This window comes from Protobothrops mucrosquamatus, unplaced genomic scaffold, assembly GCF_001527695.2.
Source record: "Protobothrops mucrosquamatus isolate PMUCROS unplaced genomic scaffold, P.Mucros_1.0 scaffold1360, whole genome shotgun sequence".
In the NCBI taxonomy this organism is placed as follows: Eukaryota; Metazoa; Chordata; class Lepidosauria; order Squamata; family Viperidae; genus Protobothrops; species Protobothrops mucrosquamatus.
This window is the reverse complement of record NW_015387552.1, coordinates 254,013-275,258: the sequence shown is the minus strand read 5'-3', so window position 1 is coordinate 275,258 and position 21,246 is coordinate 254,013. Positions and strand designations below refer to the sequence as shown.

Below are 21,246 nucleotides of genomic sequence, written 5' to 3'. Positions count from 1 at the left end.
GGAATGGGGAGGATTCTGTCTCCCCCCCCCAACATTCATTGACGTCTGAGTAATTCAGGGCGTGGCGACTCCTGAACCCTCACAACTCCAGGTGACTTTGGCCTGTGCATTGTGCACTGTGTGTGTGTGTGTGTTTAGGCTGGCTTTGCTGACGCATCTTCTCTCCCCCCCCTCCACATTGCCCGGACAGGAGTGCCGCGGCGCCCTTTCCTCCGCCACCAGCGCAGCCTCACGGAATCCGCTTACATCTTTCGCCGCCCCCCACAGCCGAACGTCCCGGGCAGCTTCCAGGCTTCAGCGGCTCCCCCCATCGGCCCCAAGCCCAGCAGGGTCCCCCACCCAGCCTCGCCCCCCACCAGCACTCTGCCTGGTCACTGGGAAGCAGAGGCAGTGCCACCACCATGCGCCCCTCCCTGCCTGCTACCCCCAGCCCCTTCCTGTGCTTTGAACAGCACCCCTCCTGAACCTGTCTCACCGCCCCAGCCTCCCCACCTGGCCCCCTCCCCTGAATCTGAACACTCTCTGGGAGAGGAGGGACCCCTTTTGACTCCTCTGGGGCCCTGCTCCCCCCCTGTGGAGGAATCTCTGCCCCCCAGCCATGCCCCAGAGGGGCAAATGTCCCCCGGCCCAGCCCAGGGCACCAATGGAAGGGCAATGGACTGGGAGGAGCTGCCCAGCCCCACAGCGAATTCTCCCCCAAGGGCTGGTCTAGGGGAGACAGCCCCCAAGAAAGGTAAGCCCCAAGTCTTGCTCAAGGGGGGGGGAATGAGAAGGGCAGCAGCCACGTGGTGGTGGGGGGGCTGCTTTGGCTTACTTGGTTGAGATTCAGGCACTGCAGGATTGTGTAAACAGCCAGAATTGGGGGGGGGCTGCTTGAGCTTTGGGACCCTCTGTCAGGCACCTCCTGTTGGGACCCTGCCTCCTTGAACAGTGGGGGGGTTGAGGGGGGGGAGATGGCTTGCAAGCTGAGAGTCCCAGGTTTTGTTGGCAGTCTCCCTTCTGCTTGCATCGCTATGAATTGTTTGGCTTGACCTGCAGCCAAGGAAACGTCCCTGCCTGCTTCGGGGATGGGGAGGGGCAGGCATGGGGGATGCCCCAAAGATCGGACTTCTGCCCCACCTTTCCTTTCCCAGGTGCTTCCCCAGGAGCTGCTCCAGGCCAGGCTGGGGCCGTGCCCAGAGGGCCAGAGGGCGAGAGACGCCCAGCCCAGCAAGTGGGTGACTTGACACATAGATGTTTTTAATCTCCTGCTTTAAGCCCCTCCTCATGGGATTCACGCAGGAGTTTCCCTCCCACTGATTCCAACAACATACCCTCAAGGCAGGGTGGGGTGAGAGTGGGGCAGACCCAGAAGCTCCCCGCAAAGGTGGAGGCTGCCTCTGGCTCTAGTGTGTGGCGGAGTGAGTGTGTCCCTTTCTCACAACAGCCCTCCCTTCCTTCCAGTCAGCTCACACCTGGGGGCACCCCACCTCCAGTCCTCCGGCCAGTCAGCTCATGGCTGCTTTCTTTCCGCAGGGCAAGCGGCCCAACCACGGGTGGCCGGCCTGACTGCCCGGCTTCTGCCCGCTCAGCAGAGCCGGGGGTCCCTGCTTGGAGAAGGTGCCTGAGGGCGGCCCCCACCTGCACCTGCCTGCCCACCTGCAGCCAGACCAGAGCAGCGGGCTGGCTCACTGTACGTTCACACGGCTGAACCCGGGTCCGTCTGCTACCGGGACTGTGATCACATAAACGCGCAATGTCTGAGCAAATAAACCACTTTTTGGCTTAACGGAAGATCCTGGTTTATGGAAGGTCCTGTCGGGTCGCAGATCCGCAGGAGGCCTTCAGGGGCAGATTGGACCCCGAGATGTGTGTCTTGCATAGTGTGGCTGTAACCTCCTACCTCCCCCCCACTTCCCAGTGCTGGAGCCAGATGCCAGAGCCTTCCCCACGCCAGGGCTGTGCCAGCCCCCTCCCACAGACAAAGCCTGCACCACAAGTCAATACTCTTTAATGCATATTCACAGGAAGGGAGGGAGGGAGGGAGGTCGCTGGCCTCCACACAGACCAGTTTGGGGGGAAGGGCTGCCCACCTCGCTTCCTCCTCCAGGCAAATCCCTGCAGCTGGGGGGGGGGCAGGAAGAGGCCCGGCTGAAGGCAAATGGGGACACTCTGTCCCTGGCGAGGAAAGCGCTGGGCCTCTCTTCTGTTTCAACAGCAAGTATTCCAGTTTCTTACGAGGGAAAGCAAGGTGCTTTTCTCCTGAAAACGGAGGCGTCTGGCAGGAGGCCTTGCCCCACCCTCCGTGGCCAGCTGCTTCTCTAGCCAGGTCGGCCCCTCACTGGGGGCAGTGACGGGATGTGCGGCCTAGGCCAGTTAGTCTCTGCGACACGAAGCCCCTGCACAATGCAGACCCTCACCTCTCGGCAGCCTCAGACCTGGGACTGCAGCCACAAGCGAGGGTCAAACCAGGGCCGGGTGGGGGTCTGCAGGGTCCGCTCCGAGTCCGGAGATGAGCTGCAGCTGCTGGAGGACCCCGAGCTGGAGCAGGAAGGGCCAGGGGCCTTGGGCAAAGGGGAAGGTGGTGGGCGTCCTGCACGCCCCTTCAGCCTGCTGAGCTTGGCATCCAGCGAGAAAGTGCGAGGACGGCCCCAGGGGAGCTGCGGGGGGCACGGGTCAGTGCTGGAGCATCCGTGGCTGCTGTTGGAAGCGATGCCGGGTGAGGAGTCCTCGAAGAGAGAGAGCCACACGGGCTCGCCCAGGTTGGACACCCGCCGGGCCAGGATCTCGGTCACTGCCTCGATGTCATCGGCCGGCTCAATAGCTGCAGGAAAGGGGAGGGGGCTCCGTTAGAGGCGCCCTGGGCAGAGCTCTCTTCCGGTACCTGAAGAGACAACCCCCCACCCCCCGGGAGAGCTGACTTTCTGCACAAAAGCACTCGGGAAAACAGCCTTCCGGTCAGTTGGAGGGTCCGGAGGGCATTTAGCCACACATCCACTCCTTCTGTCTACTCCTCCCCCCCCCAGCCTCCCCGAGGTTTCCATGGCATAGCAGCCCTCTGCCCTGCGGCTGGGGGCTGTTGGCACAGCCCTGCCGGGGCCCTTCCGCTGGGTGCAGTTACTTCACCTGTCACTGTAATAGTTGGACAGAAGTGCCCGAATCTCTGCAGAGACAGCGTTGTCCTGCAACAGAAGCCCCTCGCAGTTGGAGGGTGGCCCCCCAGCGCCAGGGAGAGCTGGGGAAGGACGGACAGACAGGAGGAGGCCAGAGAGGGACATGCAGAGAGAGGAGAGCAGGAGGAGAGCAGAGAGTTACAGGCACAGACACTGGATGGGGGGCAAGAGAGACTCGAGAGACATGCAGCTGGAAAAGGGGGCAGAAAGGACAGAGACCGTCCCCTCCAGATTCAGGAGGCAGGTGTGACTTGGCGGACCCCCCCAGCCCACCCTTCTGCCTCAGGGATGCCAGCCCTGTCCACCTCACCCATCTCGTGGTACAGGGATCCCTGCTTGGGCAGCAGCAGTGGAGGGCGGCGTGGAGACGGCATCTCCACCGTCATCACTTCATCGCAGCAGTGCTTCCACTGGCCTGGGGGGTACAGAGGCGTAAAGGGGGGGCTCCCCAAGGTCACCTGCTTGGGAGTCCTGTGGCATCAAAGGAAGGCTGGTCTTGGAGGCCCCCCAGTGTTCTTGGCTGCAGTGGGAAGTGCCCCAGATCCAGCTCAGAAGCAAAGTTGTGCCCCCCCCAGACACCCAGCCCTCTTGTGTCTTCAGACGGCTGCCCGCCCGCAACAAACGAGTCAGGGCTGTGTCCAGGGAGGCCTGTTCTTTGTCATGTGTCTGATTAACGAAACACTTAAAAGGACTTTCAGGCATATTTCAGTACAGCATGGTGGAAATGCTTAGGTCTGGCTTGTTACGCATATACATTCTAAGCATTTCCCCCCCCCCCTTATTTTGGGGTCATGGTTCACATCTTCCAATCAACTTGGAAGATGTGATTTACTTCCGGTTCTTTTTCCCGGGCTATCCTTATTCTCCTCCCTTTTCCCTGTTGCCTGGTTTAACTATAAAAATACCAGACAGTTCTGCACATTGTCAAAGCAAGAATATACAGTATTTGCAGCATTGACATTCTTTTTACCCCCCTCCCCTGGGCCCCAAGGCCCCCCTGCTGCTGCCTCTCCTCCACTCACTCATGTCGTAGAAGTGCTGCCAGAAGACCTCCATCCAGCGCTGGGCCTCCGCGGGAGACTCGGCCTGCAGCATGTGGGTCACTTCCTCGCCTCCATAGTGGTTGGTGACCGACATGCAGCGGACGGGGCCCCTGGGGCTCTTCTCACTGGCCCGGATGCGCGTCTCCTGCCCAGGGAAAGAGGCCCGGAGGTCATCGAGGCTGTGGGGCCAGATGCTGGGTGCCTTGGACTGGGACAGAGGCAGGAAGGGGGCCCAGAGAGTCTCCCCTCCAACTTCCCCGAGCAATGGGAAACGGAGCCTTCCCTTCTGCCAGTAATGAAGTAATGGAGGGAAGCCCAGAAGTGTTTAAGGCTTCGGGAGGGATTTCTGAAAGGGTGAGCTTAAGAGCGAGGACATATTCCACTATACGTATATGCATACATATGTACAGTATGTAGCATGTTTATATGTGAGCATATATTTGAGAGCAGGCAACAGAGTTTCATTTTTGTGTACCAGTGTGCCCACAGTAAAAAATGACAATAAAGGTTATCTTATCTTATTATCTGCACCCTGGCAAGGGAGGGTCCCAGCCCACCCGCTAAGAGGTGTCATGGGGGCGGGCGAGGGAGGGCAGTCTGGGAAGATTTGCTCAGCTGACTCACACGGACAGTGGACAGCAAAGAGCCAGAGTTGCCTTTTGGCCCGTGTGCTTTTTTGCGTGTGTACCCGTGTGCCCACGAGCGGCCGTCTGCAAAGGAGGCAGAGGAGCCCAGAGCAGCTGGCAAGGACGTGGTGCTGGGCCTGCCTGTGTGCCAGGGAGCCCCAGTGCCCCAGGGGTACCTTGTTGATGGCAATGGTGAAGGCAGCCTTTTCCTGGGCCTCGGCATCCTGAGGGCGCCGGTAGCAGAGAAGGTTGGTGCCACGCAAGACGCAGAAGAGCCTCGGCCAGTCCAGCTGCTCCCCCTGCTGCACAGACAGGTGGTGAGTGCCTCAGACCCCTCCTCCTTCTCTGGGGGTTAAAGCCCCTCCCCCGGCTGCAGGAGGCACCCGTCTCAGCACCCAGTCAGCCCGGGTGTCGAGAGGGGCGCTGCACATCCCAGGCTCCCAACAGCCAGGCCTCCCTCCCTCCTTCCGCAGGTGAAGCCCTTACCTGCACTTTCAGGAAGCCGGCCATCACCTGCTCCACCATGCAGCTGGGCTGGGCCACCAGGCGGCAGCAGAGGCTGCCATACAGGGGCAGCCAGAAGGAGTTCTCCTCTGGGAGAGAAGGGGGCGTCAGCCGGGGCAAAATCGGGGGTTCAGTAAAATGTCTCCGGTCGCTGGCTCAAGCACACGAAGAACTCGTCAGCCCTCCCCCAAGACCCCCAACCGCTCTGGGAGGGCCCCGACTGCAGGGGTGAGGGATGCCCACAGCCATCTTCTGTGCCTACCGTTGCCAGTGACAAGGAGGTCATGGGTGCGAAAGGCGTCCTGGACGTGCGCCAGGCCAAGGTGGGCACAGGCCAGCAGTTGGTATTTGGGCCCCCTGGAAAAGAACGGGCATCCTGCTGGTGAGGCAGTGGGTGGGGGTTGCAGGCTCCCCCCGGTAGGTGGGAAGGGTACTCACGTTGTGCTGGCAGCCGGGGGCAGCATCAGTGGACTGCACCCCCCGTTGCTGCCCGGGCCGCTCCCATCCAGGGCAGCCCGCATCTGCTTCCCCGAGGACCGCCCCAGGGAGCTGCTCAGGCGGCTGGCCAGCTTCTTGGGGGTGGCACCCAGGGCAGAGTCCCCCTCCAGGGCGGCGCTGTAGAGCTCAATTTTCAGCTCAAAGTCTGGACCGGCCTCGGTGCTGGGGAGAGAGAGAGAGGAGGAGCCCCCCCATGCCGGCTCTGAGCACCACCAGGATCCCGGCTGGCCGGCCAGGAGCTCCAAGGCAGGGTCCCAGGGCCAACCTCTGGGCTCAGGCCCGGCCAGTGAGCACCCACCTTCCACAGGCCTCGAGGTTTCCTCCTGACCCCTCCCAGGGGCACCAACCGCCATTCCCACTAGGCCCCAAAAGGCCCAATTCCACCCGAGATGGAATGAGTGAGATGGGGCCCCCTCCTCCCCTCCCCTGCCTGGGTGGGGGCCGGATTGCAGAGTGTCCGGCGAGGCTCACAAGAGCACGGCGTTCTCAAAGCAGAGGTCGGCCAGCGTCCGGTCCGCCAGCACCATCTCCGTGTCGTAGATTTCCGTGCCAATCTGCAGCAGGCAGAACACCGCGCAGCGATGCAGGTCTGGGGAAAGGGGCAAAGCCGGGCATTTAGGCCCCCCCGCTACAATCCCCACAGCTCCAAGGCCATTGTGGCGCACCCACCCACACCCACAGACAGACACGCTTGATCAGCCTCTTCCACGGTGGATCCCCAGGCGCTGGAAGTTGCAGAGAAGCCTCTTCCAAAGGGCGAGGGACTGGCCGGGACCTGCAGATCCCTGGGCTCAGCCAAGGGAGTAGAAGCTGTTTTGACGCCGAGTCCCGGGACAGAGCTTGGCATCGCCCTTTGCCTCAGGCTGGCCTGTCTTAATTGGCAGACGTCATTTCTTTCTCCCAGGCTGTACCCACCCCTCCCCTCCTCCCCAGCTCCATTCCAAACTGACTGAGTGGCAATCAGGAGGAAACGAGAATGCATGAAAAGCAAAAGCAGCCAAAGCAGAACTAACAGCACCAACCACCAGGTGGCTGAAGTAACACACTAACATGCACAAACACAGGCTCTCCAACAGCCATGTTTTCTCAACCCTGCAAAAATCCAGCCAGGAAGCAGCTGTCCCAGCCATGGAGGGGGGGGCCATCGGGGAAAAGCCCGATTCCCGGGGCCCTGCAGGTGAATCTCCCTCAGCAATGGGACCCACAATGGTACTGAGCTCTTCAGGAGGAGGAGACACACACACACACGTGGAAAAAGCTGCCTTCTGAACATCTGAAGGGACCCTGGCTGGGAAGGGCCAGGATCATTTCTATGCACCATTTTTTATTTAAAACGAGGTGCAAAGGACACCAAAGGCAGCGGGGAGACGAGGTCAGCCGTGCGTCTGTGGCATTACAAGCATTGGCCAAATTCGGGCATCCTGACTTTCGCCAAAGGGTCTCCGGTACACAAGCTTGTTCTAAGCTTGCGGATCCATAATGCCCTGGAGTGAAGTCTGTACGTGAGAAACAAACGGAAGGGAGGGGGAGACAGACAATGTGGGGAGCACCAGCCAGGGAACCTACCCCCCTTGTTCTTGAAATATTCCGTGTCCTTCCACATCAGGGGGATCCGCAGATCTGGAAAAAAGGAAAGAGAGTGGCAGGCCACAAATCTCAATGACCACACACAGCAGCAAGGCCACCAACGGTTGGCTCGTTTACGATCACAAATCTTCGCCCCCCCCTTCTTTAAACCAAGGTGGAGGGAACTGAGTGGAGGACGGTGCCCGCTCATGCGGAGGCCTCCCCTCTTTGGGGGAAAGGTTTCTCTCCCGGTCCCCTCCTGCTGGACGGCTGAGGACGTGCTGAGCTCAGCCCCCTCCAAGTGATCTCTGCACTTCGCAGAGAGCAAGTCGGGAAGTGGATCCCTCCTGAACAGAAGCTGGGCGGGTCGTGGTTAGCCGCCAGGGATCCCCGCTGCAGGTCGAGGCCCTCTTCAAAACAGGGGATGCTGCCCCACACCAGTCCCGGCTGTGCACAGGTTGCCCTTTGGGCTTGGGGGAGCCTCATCCGCCCCCTCCCTGGCCCCAAAGGTCCAAGGGACCGAAGGCTGAGCCTGGCTGGGCGAGATGGAGCCGGAACGGAAAGGCAGGATTAACTGGGCAAAAATCAACATCTCTGCTGGCAAAAACTCCAGTACCATCCCTTGACTGGAAGACAGTTACAAAAATGCCAGGGCAGCCGTGCCAGTTTCATGCCGTGTCTGAATGGGCCCTTCTGCAGTTTGCACCTGCCGGAAAAGGGGAGGCAGCACTGGCAGGAGCCGCCTTCCCTGGCAGAAGTTGAAGCTTCTCCCGCCTCCCTTCCCAGGCTCCGTTTCTTTAGCCCAGATCAGGTGAAGCCGGGAGGGCAGCCTTGGGGTGCAGAAGTCCTGGATGTCTTCTTTCAGCATGATTCTTCTATTATTTCTAGCAAAACTTTCCTGATAAGCGAATATTAATACTAATGATACTACTAGTATCATTTGATTGCTAGGTTCCTCTTTCAAACCATAAAGCGTGAATTAAAAAAAGACTTGCTCTATTCTCTCAACTAATATCTTAGCTGAGGCTGGGAAGGTCTGTATGTGCAGCAAAATAAACGTCCCATTGAGGAGCCCTCGACGGGGACGAGACCCTCCTTCCCGTTCCTCTTCTTGCCCACTGAGGGGCAGGCCTATGTGGGGGGAGCCCAGCCCAGCCAGGACCAGCCCCTCCTTACCTGAGACACAGATTCGGCCCCTGCAGGGTAAGCGACTGTCTGTGGGTCCAGCCTCGGAAGGACTAAGTTGTTGGGCAGGATGTAGATAGATTAGATTAGATTAGATAGATAGATAGATAGATAGATAGATAGATTAGATAGATAGATTAGATAGATAGATAGTAGATAAATGATAGATAAATGATAGATAGATGATAGATAGATTAGATAGATGATAGATAGATAGATGAGAGAGAGAGAGAGAGAGAGAGAGAGAGAGAGAGAGAGAGAGAGAGAGAGAGAGAGAGAGAGATATGAAGTATTATTAAAACAATTACAATTACTACAACGCCCCAATACAAGCATAGAAGGTATGACTCTGGCAGTCACCAGAAAAACAATATTTCTTATTAGCAACTGAGAAAATCAAGCATGAACGGAGTGAAGCAGGTTTGCTGGGGGGTGGGGTGGGCGGCTAGCGTGAGCTGGGGGTCCCTAACAAGTTTTCACCTGAATGCAACCCAAGGAGGGGCAGAGCGCTCAGAGCAGGCCTGTGTGGTGTGGTGGAAGGGAGGTCTCAAACCCTGAAGCTTTCCTTGCCTCCCTCCCCACATTCCCCGCTGCTCCTGCTGCTCCTTCCCAGGGTGAGGCAGCCCCAAAGATCCTCGACTGGCTCCCAGCCCCCCCCCCCGTGGGAGGAACGGGAAGGGGGGAAGGCGTAGGAGCAGGGAGGGGAGGGGAGGGGAAGGGGACCCGGGGCGGAGGGAGCCTGGGCAGGTGTCCATGGCAAGAGGAACTGGCGGGGAGGGGGGGGGGTCCAGGACGCCCAAATCTCTGCTTCCGCGGCCAGACCTTGCGGGCCCTCCGCCCGCGTCTCTCTGCACGCCCACCCCGCCAGGCTTCCAGCCGGCCCCTCCGCTGCCCCGCCGGGGCCAACTCACCGCCGGGCCATGTGCTGCATCACCTGCGCCTCCTTCATGCGCTGCAGCTCCGCCATGTAGGCCAGGATGCGGCTGTTGCAGACCAGCAGGCTCTTGGTCACCTCCAGCGCCTGCGGCCGCTGAGTGCACGCCGCCAGCAGCTTGCAGGCGCCGTCCCGCATGCGGACCTCGTGGTCGATCTTCTTCTGGAGGTCTGTGCCCTGGGGGGGGAGGGAGGGGACTCAGCTGAAGGGGTCGGGGGCAAGGGGGGCTCTGGAGGAGGCAGGCGGGGGGGGGAGCCTCCTCACTGATCCACTTGCAGGGGTGTTTCAGGAAGAGCAGAGACGGCTGCACCAGAACCGTAACAGTTGCCACACATCTGGAGGGCACCGTCCCCCGTCGCCCCCGCCCGCTCTTGTTTTCCTCCCACTCATGGAAACACAGCTTTGCTCTGAAAGGAGGCATTTCACTGCAGGGGGGGCAGGGACCCGATGCCCCCCCCAAAAAACAATATTATCAGGATGGTCACTGCTCTAAATGGGGGAGAAGCTCACAGCGGACCCTCTCAGGTGAATATCCTCCCCCATCTGGCCCTGGATAGGAGCCGGGCAAGAAGGCCCTCAGACTGCCCCCCCCGCAAGGGCTCCCAGCCCCCCCCCTCGCACTCTCATTCTCAGCTTTTGCAGCAGCTGCAGCCCGGAGAGGCTCACCCCCCCCCCACTGGGGCCTGCAATGCTGCGAGGGGAGGGGGGAGGAGAGCAGGATGGCTTCTGACCCTCTCTGCTCCCCCCCCCCGTCTCCATCCATCAGCGCCTTAATTGGGACCTAGGGAGGTCGCCCCCCTCCTCGGAATGTGCTCGGCCGCCCCCGAGACAGCGCTGGCTGTTCCGGCAGCCTCTTCTTCCTCCTCCTCCAGCTCCGAGCTCACCCTGGCCGGCTTCCCGTTCTCCATGCCGCCGGCTCATAGCCCGGGGCCGCCTCCGCCCCGTTCGCTCCGCTGCGGCGAGGTCCTCCTGCTGGCGGCAGCTGCGCCGGAGGGGCGGGGGCGCCTGGGCAGGGTCTGCGGGGGGAGCTGTGACATCACCGCTGCCTAAAAATAGGCCGGCTGGAATCTGCGGGGGCCGCAACGCCCCGCGGGGCAGAGAGAGTTGCGGAGGGACCCCCGCCCAAAGCCCAGCGCCCTCGCCGCGGGCCTGCCTCCTCTCCGGAGCAGCGAGGGGGACCCCCATGCGGAGAGGGCCCCTGCGCGTGAGGCTGAGAAGGCAAATGGGGAGGGGTCACCACAGCCATTCAGTGCCAAGGCACAAGAGTGAGTCTCAGAGGCGTTTCTGCTCCCATGCCACCCGCTGCGCCCCTCTTGGAGGGGGACCCCAGCAGGGCACCCTCTCCATTTCCCCTCAGCGTATCTGTTTTCATTTGCCCCCCAAACCAGATCCCCCCCTCTCCTGCCAGGGCCCTCAACCTCTTCCCTGGACAAAGAGAGAGCAGGGGGGGGGAGGCCTTCTCAGCTTCTTGCTTTGCCAGTCTCAGGAAGACAGAGGTCCAGGTTGAAGGGGCCCCCTGCCCCCCCAGTAGACAGTGGTCTGCCTGGCAGTCTTGAGAGACAGCAGTCACCCAAGGCTCTGGGGTCCTTCCCTGGCTCGGCCAGGGGGGCTGTCTTAATACTGGGCAGCTGCAAGCAGCAAATATCCATGCATCTGCAGCCACAATGGGGCCACCCCCCCAAACTCTGTGGAGCCACTTGATGCCCTTTTGGGGGTCCCAGGCAAGGTGTTTTCTGACCAGCATCGTCCCATTCCAAGATCCAGGAGAGGAAGCCAAAGCAAGAGGTGGCACCTCTTGCCAATCCTGCCAACCCACCACCACCCCTCTCTTGGGCAGCTGAGCAGAAACACGCCGAGTTCTGGGGCTCCAGCCCCTGAAGGGCCCACGGCAAGAGGGAGCTGGGCAGGGCCCACCAAGCCTGCTTGGCCACTGACAGGTTAACGGGAGGAGGAGGAGGAGGAGGAGGAGGAGGAGGAGGAGGAGGAGGAGAGCCAACAGGTGGAGCTCACAAGATGCAGCAAGGTCACCAAGGGAGGCACAGGCAAAGCGCATGGCAGCCCTGGCTACAGAGCCCCAGACCAGGGAGCCCCCCCCCCAGCCTCTCTCTGCCTCTAAAGGACTCCCCACGCCCCGTGTGGAGGGACCAGCCGGAGGGCAAAGGAAAAGGGCCCCTGTGGGAGGTCACCAAGAGGCTGCGGGATGAGAACAGCGCTGCTACTCTTGGGGGGGGGTCGCCAGGGGACCCCACTAAGACCCAGGGGAGTCAAAAGTGTATCCTGGAAGGCAGCCATACGGTTGACACCCAAACCGGGGGACGCACCTGCAGAGTCCCTGCGCTCCCGTTAGACTGAGCGCCCCCCCCCCAGTTTGCAGCCCCTCCCGAGGAACAGGAGCGTCCCCAGGAGGGCTTCTCTCTGGCCCTTCGGGGCCAAGACACAGCCCTTCCCCCCCCCGAGCCACACTGGTGAAATGGGCGACCGTATAAATGGAGATACACACACCTACACACACCCACATGCTGACCCACACCCACAAACATTCCCCCCCCCTCTGAAAGCAACAACGTCCAGTAGCAGAGCAGCCCGGATGCCCCGGACACAGTACCTCCAGGCTGAGGGCGATCTGCCGGATGTAGAGCATGTTCAGGTCCTCCAGGATGTGCAGCTTGTCCTGCATCACCCCAGGCCCCCCGTTCGGCCCCCGAAGCCCACCTGGAGGTGTGGCTTCAGAGCAAGTACCCCCAAACTGGGCTTCCCATGGAGCTCGACCGCAGCACGCTCTCAGGCTGCTTTGGAGGCAAGGTGGAGGGGGGGGAAGGGCAGCGGGCTCAGCGCTCCGGCCCCTCCGTCAGCAGATGCCGCTCCCCTGGGCCAGCTGTGGAAAGAATAGGCCCTTTCTTTCGTGCCAGCCCAGCAGCTCCAACGCCCACCCTGAGAACAAGCAGCCACTGTGCCTGAAAGGGCAGGGCTGGGGGGCCCAGAGGCTGCACCCGGCTGCCAGGCAGGACACAGCCCTCCCTATCTGCCTCCAGGCTCTGCAGCGCCACCACCCTCTGCCAGCCGGGGGGGGGGGGTCCCACTGCCAGCCAGGCACGGCTCCCCAGAAGGGCCAGTTTAGATGGAGGGGCTTTGGGGTGCCCCGTCAGGCGGATGCTGTCGCCCCCTGCTGCCCGGCCTGGGAACTCTCCTCCTCTCTCCCAAACCGAGAGTGGAGCAGTGGCATCTCTGCCCCCTTGGCCCTCCCCAGCCCTTACCTCCTGTGCGACTACGGCCGCCTTGCCCAGGTCCCCCTGCCCTTCCTTCCTGGGTCGCAGGCGCTCCATGCACAGGAAATCTGCCTGGCTTCCACCCCCACCCCCACCCCCCCGCCAGCCTTCCTGTTCCAGCTCATCTTACAAGGGCCGCCCCTCCAAGCTGGCGGCTCCAGCAGCCTCGCCTCCCCTTTAGACGCGTCCCTCCTGCCCGCCCACCCTGCGATGGAAGGAAGCAGGCGGGTGGGCAGCCCCTTGCCCCAGGCCCCCAGCACTCTCGGCAGGGGAGGGGACCAGCCCGCTCTGCCCACCGGCCCCAGCCCCATCCCAGCTCCAGCCCAGAAGCTTCTCTGTTCTCTGAGGTCCAAGCCCCAGCCAGAAGCCCCCAAGGCAGTGCCAGCCCTCGGCCACCAGAGGGCGGCCAATGTCCCCCAATGGGCTGAGAAGCTGACCCCCCCCACCAGACAGATGCCAGGGGGGGCTGTGCCACCTCCTCTGGCACCAACCACCTCTTCAGGGGGCTCTTCCTGGGGTGCCATCCTCTGTGAGGCGGTGTGGAAAAATGTGCCCTGGACAGAAGAGTGAGATGATTGGGGGGGGGATGTTTCTCTTGACGAGACCACCCTGCAGGCCCGGCCCAGGCTTTTCCCTTCTCCTAGGGCTGAGCAGATGTTGGGAAGGGGGGGTAGGAGAGATCTGAGCATGGACTCCACAGCTGGAGGTACCCCTGAGGCCCCCAACGTGGTCCGTGGAGATCAGTCTTCAGTTAATTTAACTAATATGATCTGAGTTAATGGCCAGCAGCCCCCATCTAGTGGCCGTGATTTCCCCAGATTAGCGATCTGCCCCACAGGCTCCCCTCTGCCTGTTCCAATTGCCTTGAAGGAGGCCTGGGGCAGCCCCACAGTTTGAAGAAGGGGAGATAAAGGTGGGTCATGTAGTTGCCTTGATCATCCCCCCCCAACCTCTAGAGCAGGGGTCCTCAACCTTGGCCACTTTAAGACTTGTGGACTTCAATTCCCAGAAGCTTTGCTGGCTGAGGAATTCTGGGAATTGAAGTCCACAAGTCTTAAAGTGGCCAAGGTTGAGGACCCCTGCTCTAGACAGTCCCGAACACTTGAACCCCTCCTCACAGAGGTCAGAAGGTGTTCCCCCCCCATTTCCTTCTGGTGGCCCTGCTTGCATTTTTCCACCTCTATGGCTATGAATTCTGCTTCAAAGAGCATCCCCTCAGCCCACCCCCAATACAGATGGAAGGATCCGTGCAATGGGGCTGCAGTGTTAGTCCTCAGTTTCTTTCCTACAGCTGCACAGCCTGGAATCTGCTTTTTTCATGGGGGGGGGGCGGGAAAGGCTGGTGCCCCAGCGCCTTCCTCTGGCCCTGGCGAACGGGAGGAAGCTCAGATCTGAGCAGTTTTGTCCCCTCCTGGCTTTGCCTGAATTTGAGCCGCATCTGCCACATGTGTGGCTGACCGGGTGGAGCATTTCAGTCATTCTTGGCTTTTGACCGTCAGGAATGATTTTGTATTGTTGTCCAATTCACTGCCCACGTCTGAGTCACCTGAGTGGTCCACCACGGTCCCTTAAGGGACTCCAGATCCAGAGTGAGAAAACTGCCCATTTATTCCCCTCCCCCCGTTGCTTTCTCTTCTTTGCTTAGCTTGCCATCCACAAGGGAAGAGGCAGCCCTTCCCCAGGGATTTGCCCCACAGGGCTGGCCACCCCACTTTCCTCCGGGGCCTGCGGAGACTCTCCCGTGGGATCCAGCTCCCTGTCCTTCCATGCATGCCCTCTACAGCAGTGTTTCTCAACCTTGACAATTTTAAGGCATGTGGACTTCAACTCCCAGAATTCCACAGCCAGCAACGCTGGCTGTGGAATTCTGGGAGTTGAAGTCCACATGCCTTAAAATTGTCAAGGTTGAGAAACACTGCTCTACAGGGTCCCTTTCCAACACTATTATTGCCTGCTAGAAGAGGTTTGGGCTGGGCCATGCATCTTGGGATTGGGACATGACTGCTGAAGTAAAGACTAGCATAGAGAAAGCTCGAACAGCATTCTTCAAAATGAAAAAGGTCTTCTGCAGTCACGACAGAAGCCTAAGACTGAAAATCAGGCTTGTCAGATGCCATATTTTTTCTATCCTGCTCCATGGAGTAGAGAGTTGGTCTCTGACAGAAGGCCACCTGAAGAGACTAGAAGCATTTGAAATGTGGATTTATAGGCAGCCGTTAAGTATAAGCTGGGTTGACAAGATCAGAAATGAGGAGGCGATAAGCCGCCTGGGAAAGCCGAGGGAAATCATCAAAACAATTAAAAAACGAAAGTTAGAATATTTCGGACATGTGATGCGACACCCAGAAAAATACGGCATACTCCGTTTAATCCTGCAGGGAAAGATTGAAGGCAAACGAGGTCCAGGCAGAAGAAGAACATCGTGGCTTCAAAATCTAAGGGACTGGTTTGGACAAAACTCAGCAGCACTTTTTTGTATGGCTGCTGATAAAAACAGGAACGCCAACATGATCGCCAATAACAGATATGGCACAAGAAGAAGATGCATCTTGGGAGCCTTCCCTCTCAAGCCCTTCTGGAGCTTAGCAGGATCCTTGTTATATTCCTGTGCATTTTTTTGGTTCCCTTCCCCTGGGAACAGCAAACCCCCCCCCCAAGGAAACCCTATCCATATTTTAACATTCGCCAGTTACCTGCGCTCTCGCTGTTTTTCAAGAACTTATGACTTCCCGTTTGTTGTTTTTTTCTGATATACATTCAGCATTTGCCATTTCCACTCCACCCACAACCATCATCTTTTCCCTGCACTACTCAGCTAGACTTCTTTGAGAATTCCCTCACTTCGGTTTCACCCCGGATCACTTCATTTATTTTTAATCCCGTTTTCTCTGCTGAAAATTCCTCATTCGGCTGCTTCACCCATTTCCAAAACTGCCCCTTCTGTTCACCAAAACTGCTCTGCATTTTCTCCACTCTTTTAAGTGTTCCTTGCTCTTCTGACCTCATTTTCTTGCAATTATCTGTAATTCTCTGTATGGATATTTCTAAATGTTTCGCTGATCCTCAATGCGTGCAGAAATTATTTTCTTTTGTGAATTTTTCTTAGCCTCTCACTTTGTTCCACCAAGCCTTCTTTCCACCCCTTCTGTTAGCACAAATCCCCACCCTCCTGTTTTGCTCTGCAACATAATTTACTATCTAGGGGTGTGTGTGTCCACTTTCAATTTCCATTTTTCAATTTCTAGGGAGATCTTCAGCATAAATGAATCAAATAGGGTTTTTTTGTTTCTATTGACCCTTCGCCATATGTACATACAGAGGTTGGCTTAAACAGAGAATTTTCTAAGCAGGAACTCCCTATTTTTATTCATTTTAGACCTCTCACGGCCCAGTGGCTTTTTTTTCTCATTTTCCTTCATATCCATCCACTTAGGTTACCTTGTATAATGTATTTTTTTCCCCTGAAATTTCTCCCCAACTCCTCCCAGCAGTTTCCTTAAATGCAAGTCTCGCCAACATACAGATTCTTATGTTCACACATTGCTGTAACAATGATTTACTCATTCATACTTTTTAGCCCTTCCCTTCAACTCCACTCACCACGATCAGCCCCCCCTGCCCCCCCCTTCAGATCTATTGCGCTGATCCTCTTTCTCTCAGTTCTACCAACAGACAACCAAAGGATTTGTCTTTCTTTCATCCATTAATTCATGCCATTTACTCTTGACCCAAGTTCGATCTTCCATACGCCAGTTGCCATGGGATCAGCCATAGATTTTGGCCTCCGTGCCCAAAGTGGCACTGGGCCATTGAGGCTCTCACGTTATCTTTTGCAGGCAGTCAGAAAAGATGCAGACCAGGTTATTAGTCTGAGTTGCAGCTGGGGCACCTCGTGCACCATTTCCTGCTACAGGAGGGACAATGCCCCTCCTCAGGTAGGCCGTGAACCAGCAGGGCACCAGCATGAGCATAATCCAGTTTTATCCCAAGCACGCTGACCTGTCAGAAGCGAGCTAAATCCTCTAGTCTACAGACTACTTTGCAAGCCAAGATATGCTGCCTGCATTCTACCAACTGGTCCCAACTGGGCATGCTGGCCTCCTTAGCTGTTAATCTACAAAGAACCTGCCTGACCAACCCTGGGCCTCAAGAAGTGGACGTAGTTGGTTCCTACAACATCCAGACGCTGCCCCATTTTATCCAAGCCCCATAGGTACTGCCAGCGAAGGCTAGGCTTGCCCTGGATCATTCTGCAGCCCTCCAGACTGCCTCCATGATGACGTTCTGCCCAAGGGCAACAAGCCCAATGGGACAAGCCAGGAGACCAACAGCTGCAGAGAGCTGCACGGTGGCCCAGTGCCTCACACTGGACTACAGCATGTCCTTCTCTCCATCTGTGTAGCCAGGAGCCCAAGGCAGCAGTTGAGCCGTGGCTAAACATTTTGGATACTCCCAGCAAACCCTCAAGTCGCTCTGCTCCCATCCTGGGTTACATTAATCCTGCAAAATAGACGGTGCCGTGTTGGCCACTGAAGGTCTGATCGCCTCCCCCCCACCCGATTTGGAGGAAACCATCATTCAGGCAGGTGAGAAAGGGGTTTGGCCTGGCATCCAAATTTTTAAAAATGTACTAACTCTATAGAAGACGGGAGTCTTGATCAGGGAAGCTTGTGTATATGTTTTCCCACAGTCAGAGGTGAACAACCTGCTACTAGAGGCGTCCAACAGAAGCTTCCAAAGGGAGCTGCTTTAGCCTTTGATGACAACAGGCGAGAAAAAGTACAAGAAACTTGAACACGACTACAAATAAATCTCACATTTAATACACCTCACTCACTCACTCACTCGGATTCTTTGAAAATGGTTTCAGGGTTTTACCACAATGTAATCTGCTTCTTTGGGCCTTCAAGTCTGGGGAAACTGTTCCGGCAGCATTCTGCCCACCAAGGGAGAAAAAAAAGGGCACAAGGAAACCCAAGAGGGCCAGGCCAGGCCAGCGGGACCCACAAAGCCACCTCGTGACTTCCCCTGTTGCTGGTCAGCGAGCCCCAAAGGCCTAGGAACCTCAGCAGCCACCCTGGGGGAGTGTTAGCTGCACCTGTTCCTGGCCCCCCAACCCCAGAACTGGAAAGGCAGCAATTCCTTCTGCACACACACACACCCCCGCCACAGCTCCTTGGCCCTCTGCCAAGAGTCCCTGTGGCCCTGCTCCCCTGGGAGCCAGAGGCAGGTTGGGTCAGGGCTCTGGACATCTTTCCAGATGTGGTGGGGGGTCACCACACAAGACCTGGTCACCTTCCTTCCAGATACGCCAGTCTAGGTGGAAAGCTGAGAGTCGTCAGGGTCTGCCCACTACGGTATACACGCAACAAGTCCCTGCCCCGGGACTGAAGCCGGCTGGGCCCCTCGGAGGCCTGGGCTGCAAGGGGCCTCAGATTCCACCCAGAGACCCCCACTCTGACACGCGGGTCTGGGCGGCGCTCAGCTGACGACGCTGGTTTAAAAAGGCGCGGCAAAGCCGCCACACTCGGGAGGACGCGGCGCGGGGCTCCCTTTCCAAAAGGAAGAAAGAGGTGGGGGCGACCGGAGCCCACCGCGCTTCCCGGCCCGCCCCCAGGAGCCCCACAGGTGGGTCCGGGCGGGCGGCCTCTGCCGGCTTCTCCCCGGCCCTGCCGCTGCCGTCCCGGGCAAAGCGGCTCAGGGCTTCCCAGCGCGCAGGTTCCGCGCACGGCTTGAGCGCCCCGCGTCTCCCGGCCAGGCCGGCCCAATCCTTCCGCGCCGCCGCCGCCCTACCTGCTCGGGCTCGCCCAGGAGGCTGAGGCGGAAGCGGCCCCGCCGGATCTCCATCTCCAGCGCGGAGCCGCGCGCCACCGTCACCCGGCTGCGGTGCTGCCGCTGGAACATGGTCCGGCCGCGGGCGCTGCTGGCGCCGACCGGAGCGGCAGGAACCGTCGTCGGTCGGCCCGGCCTCCGCAGCCGCCGCGAGAACTGTGCCTGTGCCTGGGGGCGGCTCCTCGCCCGCCTCCCCGGACCGTCTGGGGTGCGCCCGCCGGCCCACCTGGGCGGGGTCGCGGCTCCTGCCCGCCGCGCCCCAGGAGGCGGCGCCGCCCACCGGCGCGCCCGGGCCGCAGGAACTGAGCGGCTCCCTCCGCTCGGGCCCCGGAGCGGGACTCCCTCCCCGGCTGCGGCCACGGGCTGCTCCTCGGAACTGCGTGGCTGAGTTCGCACCACCTGCGAGCCCGGCCGGTTGGAAGTTTCTGCTTCACCGCTTGGCTCGAGCAAGGAAAGGATAGGCAGGTTACGCGTGTTGGGAGCACAGCGGCCGCTCGCTGCCCCTTCAGGCCCTCCCAAAGTGCGCGTATGGGGGGGGGGAGCGCGGTGCCTGCAAGGGAAGGATCGGGTCGCCTGCCCAGAAACGACTTGCAGCTGGCGGGTGTGTATGTGTGTGAGTGAGTGAGCTGTCGCGGACAGCTGACAAATGGCAGGCAGAGGCTGGCCTGCTCTGGGCCCCCGTCTTTTGACCTTCCTTGCAAGGCCAGCCTGGGGAGGGGAGGTGCAGCTGGCTTCTTTGGCCTTGAGGGAGGGGCCGGCTGGCTGGTTGCCCCAAGCGCTTGAGCCATCTCCCCACACAAAGACGAGGGCACCGGGTGGCAGGCTGTGGATCCTGCCTTATTTCTGAAGGCCTTCCAGATTTTTTAAAATGCCAACTTGGCTGCAACAGAATAAATATGCGACAAAGGATCAGGGTTCCTACAAATGTCCCGACTGCTAGCAATAACGGCTTAAGAGTCGCAACTGTGACTCTTAAAAACTTAAATTTAAAATGGAAGAGTGATGTGGAAACCCGAAAACTAAGGCAGGGCCAGGGTTGCCCCTCTTTTACCCCTTTTACCCCTTTGGCCTCCAGACACCAAGAGGAGCGGCTTGAGAAACAGGGCTGCCCGTTGGCTTAAGAGGGACTGAAAACAGAAGCAAAAGTAGACCAAAAAAAGTAGCAGGGAAGGGATCCAGCAAGGCTGCGGTGGGGTTTTGGATCAGCCCTCCGTCCTTTGTTCACCCAGCGACAGACTTTTCCAACCCTCTTCTACCCACCTGGTGTGAAGCATGAACAGTCTGCCAGACTGCTTAATGTGCCCTTAACGGTTTAATGTATTGTCCAGACCCAGAAATGGGGTTAATCCTGCTGGGCAAGTCCTTCAAAGGGGGAACCTCCCTTCCCCCCAAACCCTGCCAGGCCTTCCCAGATGACAGGCAAGGAATGGAAGCACCTGGGAGGGAAGGGCTGGCCTCCCCCACAACACTCTGGGAGGCACAAGGAAGGTGGCTGCACCTTCCCTCCAGTTGGGAAATAGTTGGGCCAAGGGCTGGGTGGGGAACGCCTGCCACAACTTGATCCTGGCTGCCTCACACCAGAGGGGAGCAATGAGGAAAAAGGTGCCACTTTCTGGGTGGTTTCCTCCCAGTCAGGAGCAGTTTAATTCTTCCCAGGGGTGGGGTGGGGAACCTGTCCAGTGCTGCAGCCTGAGTGGTGTGCGTGTGGGTCCGTCTCTGGTGGAGAAAATGGAGCCGCGATGGCCAAAACTGAGGTCTCCAGGGTGGCTTCATTGCTCCTTCTGCACCCAATCTGATTTTTCAAATGAGATTCTTTTGGGTTCCGCTCCACTCCAGAAGCAAAGGCCAGCCTGAAGCAGAATCCTTCTTTCTCGGAACCCTCCTGCGACTGGCATTTCCCCTCCCCCCAGCAGAAGGGGCACATTTTCCCAGGCCAGAGAGAGAGAGAGAGCAGTCAGCTGAGGGGGAAGAAGTCCTCCCAGGACCCGAGACCACCTTGCTCCTTTAAGGAAGCTTTGTTGACGGGACAGCCATTTTATGAGGGTGCCTATTACTTTTCAGCCTCCCCAGATCAACTCTGGAGCAATGCCAGTACTATTTTTTATCCTCACAAGAGTGCTGCCCACTTGGGGAGGGGCTGAGACCACCTTTGTGGCTCAGATAAAAAAGGGCAGAAGGCCAGCCAGTGGCGTTCCTCTCACCAAGAGAGGATGCCCAGCACAGGAGCAAAATACCAGGCCTTTGTCGGAGCAGCGGAAGGCACCGCCTCCTTTTAAACCTGATTATTGATTCCTGTGACTGTCCGCAAGGACAGCTGCCCCGGCTCGGACCTCTCTTGGCCAAGAATCTCGATCCAAGCTCTTTCGCCCCCACTGACCCCCCCCCACTGCTTATGCCCTTCTGCACCTCGTTGATCCACTGTGTGGTTCATAATACATCTGCTTTGTATTCTAGGATGTCAGGCTCAGATGATCCAGCTGGTGGCTTCACCAACTGGGGAACGGGGAGTGCTTCGGAGCACAAAGCAGAGTCTTCAGGAAGTTGGAACTCTGCTTGTTTTAACATGCATTTCCACTTGGCACCGAAATGACTCTGGGGCTTTCTCTTTTACATCAGGGCGTGTTACAAGTAAACACTGAA

At 58.7% G+C, this 21,246-nt stretch overlaps 1 protein-coding gene across 1 annotated transcript; it reads right to left on the bottom strand.

The window, feature by feature from the left end:
- Positions 1 to 2,411: 2,411 nt before the first annotated feature.
- RTKN (rhotekin) lies at positions 2,412 to 18,678 on the bottom strand. Its single transcript, XM_015821607.2, has 12 exons — positions 18,568 to 18,678; positions 9,486 to 9,685; positions 8,566 to 8,627; positions 7,390 to 7,443; positions 6,295 to 6,412; positions 5,764 to 5,985; positions 5,588 to 5,682; positions 5,308 to 5,414; positions 4,998 to 5,123; positions 4,175 to 4,340; positions 3,463 to 3,567; positions 2,412 to 2,803 (listed from the first exon to the last, which is right to left on the bottom strand). Exons 1-12 carry the CDS (start codon positions 18,676 to 18,678, stop codon positions 2,412 to 2,414), a joined length of 1,758 nt encoding a protein of 585 aa, XP_015677093.1.
- Positions 18,679 to 21,246: the final 2,568 nt, after the last annotated feature.

Bases quoted from the DNA above. Each gene is read 5' to 3' on its own strand.
- RTKN (XM_015821607.2), bottom strand. From the start codon at position 18,678: ATGTTCCAGCGGCAGCACCGCAGCCGGGTGACGGTGGCGCGCGGCTCC. The intron at 7,444-8,565 runs GTAAGGAGGGGC...CCTTTTTTCCAG, and splicing joins GGGCCGAATCTGTGTCTCAG to ATCTGCGGATCCCCCTGATG. The intron at 6,413-7,389 runs GTAGGTTCCCTG...CCCTTTCCCCAG, and splicing joins ATATTTCAAGAACAAGGGGG to ACCTGCATCGCTGCGCGGTG.